This window comes from Calidris pugnax, unplaced genomic scaffold, assembly GCF_001431845.1.
Source record: "Calidris pugnax isolate Ruff unplaced genomic scaffold, ASM143184v1 scaffold278, whole genome shotgun sequence".
NCBI lineage: Eukaryota > Metazoa > Chordata > Aves > Charadriiformes > Scolopacidae > Calidris > Calidris pugnax.
In genome coordinates this window covers 127045-138623 of record NW_015090988.1, presented here as the reverse complement: position 1 = coordinate 138623, position 11579 = coordinate 127045, and the positions used below count along the sequence as shown (strand labels likewise).

General features: G+C 62.5%; 1 protein-coding gene across 1 annotated transcript in view; it reads left to right on the top strand.

Annotated features, from left to right (window-relative positions):
• LOC106894984 (leucine-rich repeat-containing protein 4B-like) overlaps window positions 1-11579 on the top strand; it is a gene marked incomplete at its 5' end in the record, with an annotated part of 16096 nt that overhangs the window by 2687 nt on the left and 1830 nt on the right. The window contains one exon of the mRNA XM_014954041.1: window positions 241-439. Within this exon, the coding sequence (XP_014809527.1) occupies window positions 241-439 (199 nt within the window). The remainder of the gene's footprint in view (window positions 1-240; window positions 440-11579) is intronic.

The following is an 11579-nucleotide window of genomic DNA, read 5'->3' as shown; positions in this document are numbered from 1 at the left end:
CGTCTGATGGTGGGCACCCATCGGGACGTCCCCCGGATGGTGGGGAGCCCCCCAAAAGCTTCATTGGATGGTGGGCACCCATCTGAACGTCCCCCAGATGGTGGGGAGCCCCTCCAAAACACCCATGGATGGTGAGGAACCCCCCCCAAGACCTTCATCAGATGGTGGGCACCCATCTGAACGTCCCCCAGATGGTGGGGAGCCCCTCCAAAACACCCATGGATGGTGAGGAACCACTAGGCCCACCGGGAAGCCCTTCACCGTCCCCATCACGGCGGCGGCGGCCGGCGGCGGGGTTGGTGCTGGGGGTGGGTTACAAGATCTGGATGACGTTTTGAAGACCACCAAGATCATCATCGGGTGCTTCGTGGCCATCACCTTCATGGCGGCCGTCATGTTGGTGCGGATGGTGGGCACCCATCGGGACGTCCCCCGGATGGTGGGGAGCCCCCCAAGAGCTTCATTGGATGATGGGCACCCATCTGAACGTCCCCCAGATGGTGGGGAGCCCCCCCAAAAACGCCCATGGATGGTGGGGACCCCCCCAAGAGCTTCATCGGATGGTGGGCACCCATCTGAACATCCCCCGGATGGTGGGGAGCCCCACCAAGACCTTCCTCGGATGGTGGGGACCCCCCCCAAGAGCTTCATCAGATGGTGGGCACCCATCTGAACATCCCCCAGATGGTGGGGAGCCCCCCCAAAAACGCCCATGGATGGTGGGGACCCCCCCAAGACCTTCCTTGGATGGTGGGGAGCCCCCCGACACCTTCCTTGGATGAGGGGGACCTCCCCAAGACCTTCCTTGGATGGTGGGGACCACTCCCAAGAGCTTCATCAGATGGTGGGCACCCATCTGAACGTCCCCTGGATGGTGGGGAGCCCCTCCAGACCTTCCTTGGATGGTGGGGACCCCCCCCAAAACCTTCCTCGGATGGTGAGGAACCCCCCCAAGACCTTCATCAGATGGTGGGCACCCATCGGAACGTCCATCAGATGGTGGGGAGCCCCACCAAGACCCTCCTTGGATGGTGGGGAGCCCCCCGACACCTTCCTTGGATGAGGGGGACCTCCCCAAGACCTTCCTTGGATGGTGGGGACCACTCCCAAGAGCTTCATCAGATGGTGGGCACCCATCTGAACGTCCCCTGGATGGTGGGGAGCCCCTCCAGACCTTCCTTGGATGGTGGGGACCCCCCCCAAAACCTTCCTCGGATGGTGAGGAACCCCCCCAAGACCTTCATCAGATGGTGGGCACCCATCGGAACGTCCATCAGATGGTGGGGAGCCCCACCAAGACCCTCCTTGGATGGTGGGGAGCCCCCCGACACCTTCCTTGGATGAGGGGGACCTCCCCAAGACCTTCCTTGGATGGTGGGGACCACTCCCAAGAGCTTCATCAGATGGTGGGCACCCATCTGAACGTCCCCTGGATGGTGGGGAGCCCCTCCAGACCTTCCTTGGATGGTGGGGACCCCCCCCAAAACCTTCCTCGGATGGTGAGGAACCCCCCCAAGACCTTCATCAGATGGTGGGCACCCATCGGAACGTCCATCAGATGGTGGGGAGCCCCACCAAGACCCTCCTTGGATGGTGGGGAGCCCCCCGACACCTTCCTTGGATGAGGGGGACCTCCCCAAGACCTTCCTTGGATGGTGGGGACCACTCCCAAGAGCTTCATCAGATGGTGGGCACCCATCTGAACGTCCCCTGGATGGTGGGGAGCCCCTCCAGACCTTCCTTGGATGGTGGGGACCCCCCCCAAAACCTTCCTCGGATGGTGAGGAACCCCCCCAAGACCTTCATCAGATGGTGGGCACCCATCGGAACGTCCATCAGATGGTGGGGAGCCCCACCAAGACCCTCCTTGGATGGTGGGGAGCCCCCCGACACCTTCCTTGGATGAGGGGGACCTCCCCAAGACCTTCCTTGGATGGTGGGGACCACTCCCAAGAGCTTCATCAGATGGTGGGCACCCATCTGAACGTCCCCTGGATGGTGGGGAGCCCCTCCAGACCTTCCTTGGATGGTGGGGACCCCCCCCAAAACCTTCCTCGGATGGTGAGGAACCCCCCCAAGACCTTCATCAGATGGTGGGCACCCATCGGAACGTCCATCAGATGGTGGGGAGCCCCACCAAGACCCTCCTTGGATGGTGGGGAGCCCCCCGACACCTTCCTTGGATGAGGGGGACCTCCCCAAGACCTTCCTTGGATGGTGGGGACCACTCCCAAGAGCTTCATCAGATGGTGGGCACCCATCTGAACGTCCCCTGGATGGTGGGGAGCCCCTCCAGACCTTCCTTGGATGGTGGGGACCCCCCCCAAAACCTTCCTCGGATGGTGAGGAACCCCCCCAAGACCTTCATCAGATGGTGGGCACCCATCGGAACGTCCATCAGATGGTGGGGAGCCCCACCAAGACCCTCCTTGGATGGTGGGGAGCCCCCCGACACCTTCCTTGGATGAGGGGGACCTCCCCAAGACCTTCCTTGGATGGTGGGGACCACTCCCAAGAGCTTCATCAGATGGTGGGCACCCATCTGAACGTCCCCTGGATGGTGGGGAGCCCCTCCAGACCTTCCTTGGATGGTGGGGACCCCCCCCAAAACCTTCCTCGGATGGTGAGGAACCCCCCCAAGACCTTCATCAGATGGTGGGCACCCATCGGAACGTCCATCAGATGGTGGGGAGCCCCACCAAGACCCTCCTTGGATGGTGGGGAGCCCCCCGACACCTTCCTTGGATGAGGGGGACCTCCCCAAGACCTTCCTTGGATGGTGGGGACCACTCCCAAGAGCTTCATCAGATGGTGGGCACCCATCTGAACGTCCCCTGGATGGTGGGGAGCCCCTCCAGACCTTCCTTGGATGGTGGGGACCCCCCCCAAAACCTTCCTCGGATGGTGAGGAACCCCCCCAAGACCTTCATCAGATGGTGGGCACCCATCGGAACGTCCATCAGATGGTGGGGAGCCCCACCAAGACCCTCCTTGGATGGTGGGGAGCCCCCCGACACCTTCCTTGGATGAGGGGGACCTCCCCAAGACCTTCCTTGGATGGTGGGGACCACTCCCAAGAGCTTCATCAGATGGTGGGCACCCATCTGAACGTCCCCTGGATGGTGGGGAGCCCCTCCAGACCTTCCTTGGATGGTGGGGACCCCCCCCAAAACCTTCCTCGGATGGTGAGGAACCCCCCCAAGACCTTCATCAGATGGTGGGCACCCATCGGAACGTCCATCAGATGGTGGGGAGCCCCACCAAGACCCTCCTTGGATGGTGGGGAGCCCCCCGACACCTTCCTTGGATGAGGGGGACCTCCCCAAGACCTTCCTTGGATGGTGGGGACCACTCCCAAGAGCTTCATCAGATGGTGGGCACCCATCTGAACGTCCCCTGGATGGTGGGGAGCCCCTCCAGACCTTCCTTGGATGGTGGGGACCCCCCCCAAAACCTTCCTCGGATGGTGAGGAACCCCCCCAAGACCTTCATCAGATGGTGGGCACCCATCGGAACGTCCATCAGATGGTGGGGAGCCCCACCAAGACCCTCCTTGGATGGTGGGGAGCCCCCCGACACCTTCCTTGGATGAGGGGGACCTCCCCAAGACCTTCCTTGGATGGTGGGGACCACTCCCAAGAGCTTCATCAGATGGTGGGCACCCATCTGAACGTCCCCTGGATGGTGGGGAGCCCCTCCAGACCTTCCTTGGATGGTGGGGACCCCCCCCAAAACCTTCCTCGGATGGTGAGGAACCCCCCCAAGACCTTCATCAGATGGTGGGCACCCATCGGAACGTCCATCAGATGGTGGGGAGCCCCACCAAGACCCTCCTTGGATGGTGGGGAGCCCCCCGACACCTTCCTTGGATGAGGGGGACCTCCCCAAGACCTTCCTTGGATGGTGGGGACCACTCCCAAGAGCTTCATCAGATGGTGGGCACCCATCTGAACGTCCCCTGGATGGTGGGGAGCCCCTCCAGACCTTCCTTGGATGGTGGGGACCCCCCCCAAAACCTTCCTCGGATGGTGAGGAACCCCCCCAAGACCTTCATCAGATGGTGGGCACCCATCGGAACGTCCATCAGATGGTGGGGAGCCCCACCAAGACCCTCCTTGGATGGTGGGGAGCCCCCCGACACCTTCCTTGGATGAGGGGGACCTCCCCAAGACCTTCCTTGGATGGTGGGGACCACTCCCAAGAGCTTCATCAGATGGTGGGCACCCATCTGAACGTCCCCTGGATGGTGGGGAGCCCCTCCAGACCTTCCTTGGATGGTGGGGACCCCCCCCAAAACCTTCCTCGGATGGTGAGGAACCCCCCCAAGACCTTCATCAGATGGTGGGCACCCATCGGAACGTCCATCAGATGGTGGGGAGCCCCACCAAGACCCTCCTTGGATGGTGGGGAGCCCCCCGACACCTTCCTTGGATGAGGGGGACCTCCCCAAGACCTTCCTTGGATGGTGGGGACCACTCCCAAGAGCTTCATCAGATGGTGGGCACCCATCTGAACGTCCCCTGGATGGTGGGGAGCCCCTCCAGACCTTCCTTGGATGGTGGGGACCCCCCCCAAAACCTTCCTCGGATGGTGAGGAACCCCCCCAAGACCTTCATCAGATGGTGGGCACCCATCGGAACGTCCATCAGATGGTGGGGAGCCCCACCAAGACCCTCCTTGGATGGTGGGGAGCCCCCCGACACCTTCCTTGGATGAGGGGGACCTCCCCAAGACCTTCCTTGGATGGTGGGGACCACTCCCAAGAGCTTCATCAGATGGTGGGCACCCATCTGAACGTCCCCTGGATGGTGGGGAGCCCCTCCAGACCTTCCTTGGATGGTGGGGACCCCCCCCAAAACCTTCCTCGGATGGTGAGGAACCCCCCCAAGACCTTCATCAGATGGTGGGCACCCATCGGAACGTCCATCAGATGGTGGGGAGCCCCACCAAGACCCTCCTTGGATGGTGGGGAGCCCCCCGACACCTTCCTTGGATGAGGGGGACCTCCCCAAGACCTTCCTTGGATGGTGGGGACCACTCCCAAGAGCTTCATCAGATGGTGGGCACCCATCTGAACGTCCCCTGGATGGTGGGGAGCCCCTCCAGACCTTCCTTGGATGGTGGGGACCCCCCCCAAAACCTTCCTCGGATGGTGAGGAACCCCCCCAAGACCTTCATCAGATGGTGGGCACCCATCGGAACGTCCATCAGATGGTGGGGAGCCCCACCAAGACCCTCCTTGGATGGTGGGGAGCCCCCCGACACCTTCCTTGGATGAGGGGGACCTCCCCAAGACCTTCCTTGGATGGTGGGGACCACTCCCAAGAGCTTCATCAGATGGTGGGCACCCATCTGAACGTCCCCTGGATGGTGGGGAGCCCCTCCAGACCTTCCTTGGATGGTGGGGACCCCCCCCAAAACCTTCCTCGGATGGTGAGGAACCCCCCCAAGACCTTCATCAGATGGTGGGCACCCATCGGAACGTCCATCAGATGGTGGGGAGCCCCACCAAGACCCTCCTTGGATGGTGGGGAGCCCCCCGACACCTTCCTTGGATGAGGGGGACCTCCCCAAGACCTTCCTTGGATGGTGGGGACCACTCCCAAGAGCTTCATCAGATGGTGGGCACCCATCTGAACGTCCCCTGGATGGTGGGGAGCCCCTCCAGACCTTCCTTGGATGGTGGGGACCCCCCCCAAAACCTTCCTCGGATGGTGAGGAACCCCCCCAAGACCTTCATCAGATGGTGGGCACCCATCGGAACGTCCATCAGATGGTGGGGAGCCCCACCAAGACCCTCCTTGGATGGTGGGGAGCCCCCCGACACCTTCCTTGGATGAGGGGGACCTCCCCAAGACCTTCCTTGGATGGTGGGGACCACTCCCAAGAGCTTCATCAGATGGTGGGCACCCATCTGAACGTCCCCTGGATGGTGGGGAGCCCCTCCAGACCTTCCTTGGATGGTGGGGACCCCCCCCAAAACCTTCCTCGGATGGTGAGGAACCCCCCCAAGACCTTCATCAGATGGTGGGCACCCATCGGAACGTCCATCAGATGGTGGGGAGCCCCACCAAGACCCTCCTTGGATGGTGGGGAGCCCCCCGACACCTTCCTTGGATGAGGGGGACCTCCCCAAGACCTTCCTTGGATGGTGGGGACCACTCCCAAGAGCTTCATCAGATGGTGGGCACCCATCTGAACGTCCCCTGGATGGTGGGGAGCCCCTCCAGACCTTCCTTGGATGGTGGGGACCCCCCCCAAAACCTTCCTCGGATGGTGAGGAACCCCCCCAAGACCTTCATCAGATGGTGGGCACCCATCGGAACGTCCATCAGATGGTGGGGAGCCCCACCAAGACCCTCCTTGGATGGTGGGGAGCCCCCCGACACCTTCCTTGGATGAGGGGGACCTCCCCAAGACCTTCCTTGGATGGTGGGGACCACTCCCAAGAGCTTCATCAGATGGTGGGCACCCATCTGAACGTCCCCTGGATGGTGGGGAGCCCCTCCAGACCTTCCTTGGATGGTGGGGACCCCCCCCAAAACCTTCCTCGGATGGTGAGGAACCCCCCCAAGACCTTCATCAGATGGTGGGCACCCATCGGAACGTCCATCAGATGGTGGGGAGCCCCACCAAGACCCTCCTTGGATGGTGGGGAGCCCCCCGACACCTTCCTTGGATGAGGGGGACCTCCCCAAGACCTTCCTTGGATGGTGGGGACCACTCCCAAGAGCTTCATCAGATGGTGGGCACCCATCTGAACGTCCCCTGGATGGTGGGGAGCCCCTCCAGACCTTCCTTGGATGGTGGGGACCCCCCCCAAAACCTTCCTCGGATGGTGAGGAACCCCCCCAAGACCTTCATCAGATGGTGGGCACCCATCGGAACGTCCATCAGATGGTGGGGAGCCCCACCAAGACCCTCCTTGGATGGTGGGGAGCCCCCCGACACCTTCCTTGGATGAGGGGGACCTCCCCAAGACCTTCCTTGGATGGTGGGGACCACTCCCAAGAGCTTCATCAGATGGTGGGCACCCATCTGAACGTCCCCTGGATGGTGGGGAGCCCCTCCAGACCTTCCTTGGATGGTGGGGACCCCCCCCAAAACCTTCCTCGGATGGTGAGGAACCCCCCCAAGACCTTCATCAGATGGTGGGCACCCATCGGAACGTCCATCAGATGGTGGGGAGCCCCACCAAGACCCTCCTTGGATGGTGGGGAGCCCCCCGACACCTTCCTTGGATGAGGGGGACCTCCCCAAGACCTTCCTTGGATGGTGGGGACCACTCCCAAGAGCTTCATCAGATGGTGGGCACCCATCTGAACGTCCCCTGGATGGTGGGGAGCCCCTCCAGACCTTCCTTGGATGGTGGGGACCCCCCCCAAAACCTTCCTCGGATGGTGAGGAACCCCCCCAAGACCTTCATCAGATGGTGGGCACCCATCGGAACGTCCATCAGATGGTGGGGAGCCCCACCAAGACCCTCCTTGGATGGTGGGGAGCCCCCCGACACCTTCCTTGGATGAGGGGGACCTCCCCAAGACCTTCCTTGGATGGTGGGGACCACTCCCAAGAGCTTCATCAGATGGTGGGCACCCATCTGAACGTCCCCTGGATGGTGGGGAGCCCCTCCAGACCTTCCTTGGATGGTGGGGACCCCCCCCAAAACCTTCCTCGGATGGTGAGGAACCCCCCCAAGACCTTCATCAGATGGTGGGCACCCATCGGAACGTCCATCAGATGGTGGGGAGCCCCACCAAGACCCTCCTTGGATGGTGGGGAGCCCCCCGACACCTTCCTTGGATGAGGGGGACCTCCCCAAGACCTTCCTTGGATGGTGGGGACCACTCCCAAGAGCTTCATCAGATGGTGGGCACCCATCTGAACGTCCCCTGGATGGTGGGGAGCCCCTCCAGACCTTCCTTGGATGGTGGGGACCCCCCCCAAAACCTTCCTCGGATGGTGAGGAACCCCCCCAAGACCTTCATCAGATGGTGGGCACCCATCGGAACGTCCATCAGATGGTGGGGAGCCCCACCAAGACCCTCCTTGGATGGTGGGGAGCCCCCCGACACCTTCCTTGGATGAGGGGGACCTCCCCAAGACCTTCCTTGGATGGTGGGGACCACTCCCAAGAGCTTCATCAGATGGTGGGCACCCATCTGAACGTCCCCTGGATGGTGGGGAGCCCCTCCAGACCTTCCTTGGATGGTGGGGACCCCCCCCAAAACCTTCCTCGGATGGTGAGGAACCCCCCCAAGACCTTCATCAGATGGTGGGCACCCATCGGAACGTCCATCAGATGGTGGGGAGCCCCACCAAGACCCTCCTTGGATGGTGGGGAGCCCCCCGACACCTTCCTTGGATGAGGGGGACCTCCCCAAGACCTTCCTTGGATGGTGGGGACCACTCCCAAGAGCTTCATCAGATGGTGGGCACCCATCTGAACGTCCCCTGGATGGTGGGGAGCCCCTCCAGACCTTCCTTGGATGGTGGGGACCCCCCCCAAAACCTTCCTCGGATGGTGAGGAACCCCCCCAAGACCTTCATCAGATGGTGGGCACCCATCGGAACGTCCATCAGATGGTGGGGAGCCCCACCAAGACCCTCCTTGGATGGTGGGGAGCCCCCCGACACCTTCCTTGGATGAGGGGGACCTCCCCAAGACCTTCCTTGGATGGTGGGGACCACTCCCAAGAGCTTCATCAGATGGTGGGCACCCATCTGAACGTCCCCTGGATGGTGGGGAGCCCCTCCAGACCTTCCTTGGATGGTGGGGACCCCCCCCAAAACCTTCCTCGGATGGTGAGGAACCCCCCCAAGACCTTCATCAGATGGTGGGCACCCATCGGAACGTCCATCAGATGGTGGGGAGCCCCACCAAGACCCTCCTTGGATGGTGGGGAGCCCCCCGACACCTTCCTTGGATGAGGGGGACCTCCCCAAGACCTTCCTTGGATGGTGGGGACCACTCCCAAGAGCTTCATCAGATGGTGGGCACCCATCTGAACGTCCCCTGGATGGTGGGGAGCCCCTCCAGACCTTCCTTGGATGGTGGGGACCCCCCCCAAAACCTTCCTCGGATGGTGAGGAACCCCCCCAAGACCTTCATCAGATGGTGGGCACCCATCGGAACGTCCATCAGATGGTGGGGAGCCCCACCAAGACCCTCCTTGGATGGTGGGGAGCCCCCCGACACCTTCCTTGGATGAGGGGGACCTCCCCAAGACCTTCCTTGGATGGTGGGGACCACTCCCAAGAGCTTCATCAGATGGTGGGCACCCATCTGAACGTCCCCTGGATGGTGGGGAGCCCCTCCAGACCTTCCTTGGATGGTGGGGACCCCCCCCAAAACCTTCCTCGGATGGTGAGGAACCCCCCCAAGACCTTCATCAGATGGTGGGCACCCATCGGAACGTCCATCAGATGGTGGGGAGCCCCACCAAGACCCTCCTTGGATGGTGGGGAGCCCCCCGACACCTTCCTTGGATGAGGGGGACCTCCCCAAGACCTTCCTTGGATGGTGGGGACCACTCCCAAGAGCTTCATCAGATGGTGGGCACCCATCTGAACGTCCCCTGGATGGTGGGGAGCCCCTCCAGACCTTCCTTGGATGGTGGGGACCCCCCCCAAAACCTTCCTCGGATGGTGAGGAACCCCCCCAAGACCTTCATCAGATGGTGGGCACCCATCGGAACGTCCATCAGATGGTGGGGAGCCCCACCAAGACCCTCCTTGGATGGTGGGGAGCCCCCCGACACCTTCCTTGGATGAGGGGGACCTCCCCAAGACCTTCCTTGGATGGTGGGGACCACTCCCAAGAGCTTCATCAGATGGTGGGCACCCATCTGAACGTCCCCTGGATGGTGGGGAGCCCCTCCAGACCTTCCTTGGATGGTGGGGACCCCCCCCAAAACCTTCCTCGGATGGTGAGGAACCCCCCCAAGACCTTCATCAGATGGTGGGCACCCATCGGAACGTCCATCAGATGGTGGGGAGCCCCACCAAGACCCTCCTTGGATGGTGGGGAGCCCCCCGACACCTTCCTTGGATGAGGGGGACCTCCCCAAGACCTTCCTTGGATGGTGGGGACCACTCCCAAGAGCTTCATCAGATGGTGGGCACCCATCTGAACGTCCCCTGGATGGTGGGGAGCCCCTCCAGACCTTCCTTGGATGGTGGGGACCCCCCCCGATGGTGGGGAACCCACCCAGACCTTCCTCCGGTGGTGAGGAACCCCCCCAAGAGCTTCGTCGGATGGTGGGCACCCATCGGGACGTCCCCCGGATGGTGGGGAGCCCCCCAAGAGCTTCATTGGATGATGGGCACCCATCTGAACGTCCCCCAGATGGTGGGGAGCCCCCCCAAAAACGCCCATGGATGGTGGGGACCCCCCCAAGAGCTTCATCGGATGGTGGGCACCCATCTGAACATCCCCCGGATGGTGGGGAGCCCCACCAAGACCTTCCTCGGATGGTGGGGACCCCCCCCAAGAGCTTCATCAGATGGTGGGCACCCATCTGAACATCACCCAGATGGTGGGGAGCCCCCCCCAAACTGCCCCTGGATGGTGGGGACCCCCCCAAGAGCTTCACCAGATGGTGGGCACCCATCTGAACGTCCCCCAGATGGTGGGGAGCCCCTCCAAAACACCCATGGATGGTGAGGAACCCCCCCCAAGACCTTCATCAGATGGTGGGCACCCATCTGAACGTCCATCAGATGGTGGGGAGCCCCACCAAGACCCTCCTTGGATGGTGGGGAGCCCCCCGACACCTTCCTTGGATGAGGGGGACCTCCCCAAGACCTTCCTTGGATGGTGGGGACCACTCCCAAGAGCTTCATCAGATGGTGGGCACCCATCTGAACGTCCCCTGGATGGTGGGGAGCCCCTCCAGACCTTCCTTGGATGGTGGGGACCCCCCCCAAAACCTTCCTCGGATGGTGAGGAACCCCCCCAAGACCTTCATCAGATGGTGGGCACCCATCGGAACGTCTCCTGGATGGTGGGGAGCCCCCCCCAAACTGCCCCTGGTTGGTGGGGAACCCCCCCAGACCTTCCTCAGATGGTGAGGAACCCCCCCAAGAGCTTCATCTGATGGTGGGCACCCATATGAACGTCCCCCGGATGGTGGGGAGCCCCCACACACCTTCCTTGGATGAGGGGGACCTCCCCAACACCGTCCTCAGAGGGTGGGCACCCCCCCAAGACCTTCATCAGATGGTGGGCACCCATCAGAACGTCCCCCAGATGGTGGGGACCCCCACCAAGGCCCTCCTTGGATGGTGGGGAGCCCCCCCAGACCTTCCTCGGATGGTGAGGACCCCCCCCCAAGAGCTTCATCAGATGGTGGGCACCCATCTGAACATCACCCAGATGGTGGAGAGCCCCCCCCAAACTGCCCCTGGATGGTGGGGACCCCCCCAAGAGCTTCACCAGATGGTGGGCACCCATCTGAACGTCCCCCAGATGGTGGGGAGCCCCTCCAAAACACCCATGGATGGTGAGGAACCCCCCCCAAGACCTTCATCAGATGGTGGGCACCCATCTGAACGTCCCCCAGATGGTGGGGAGCCCC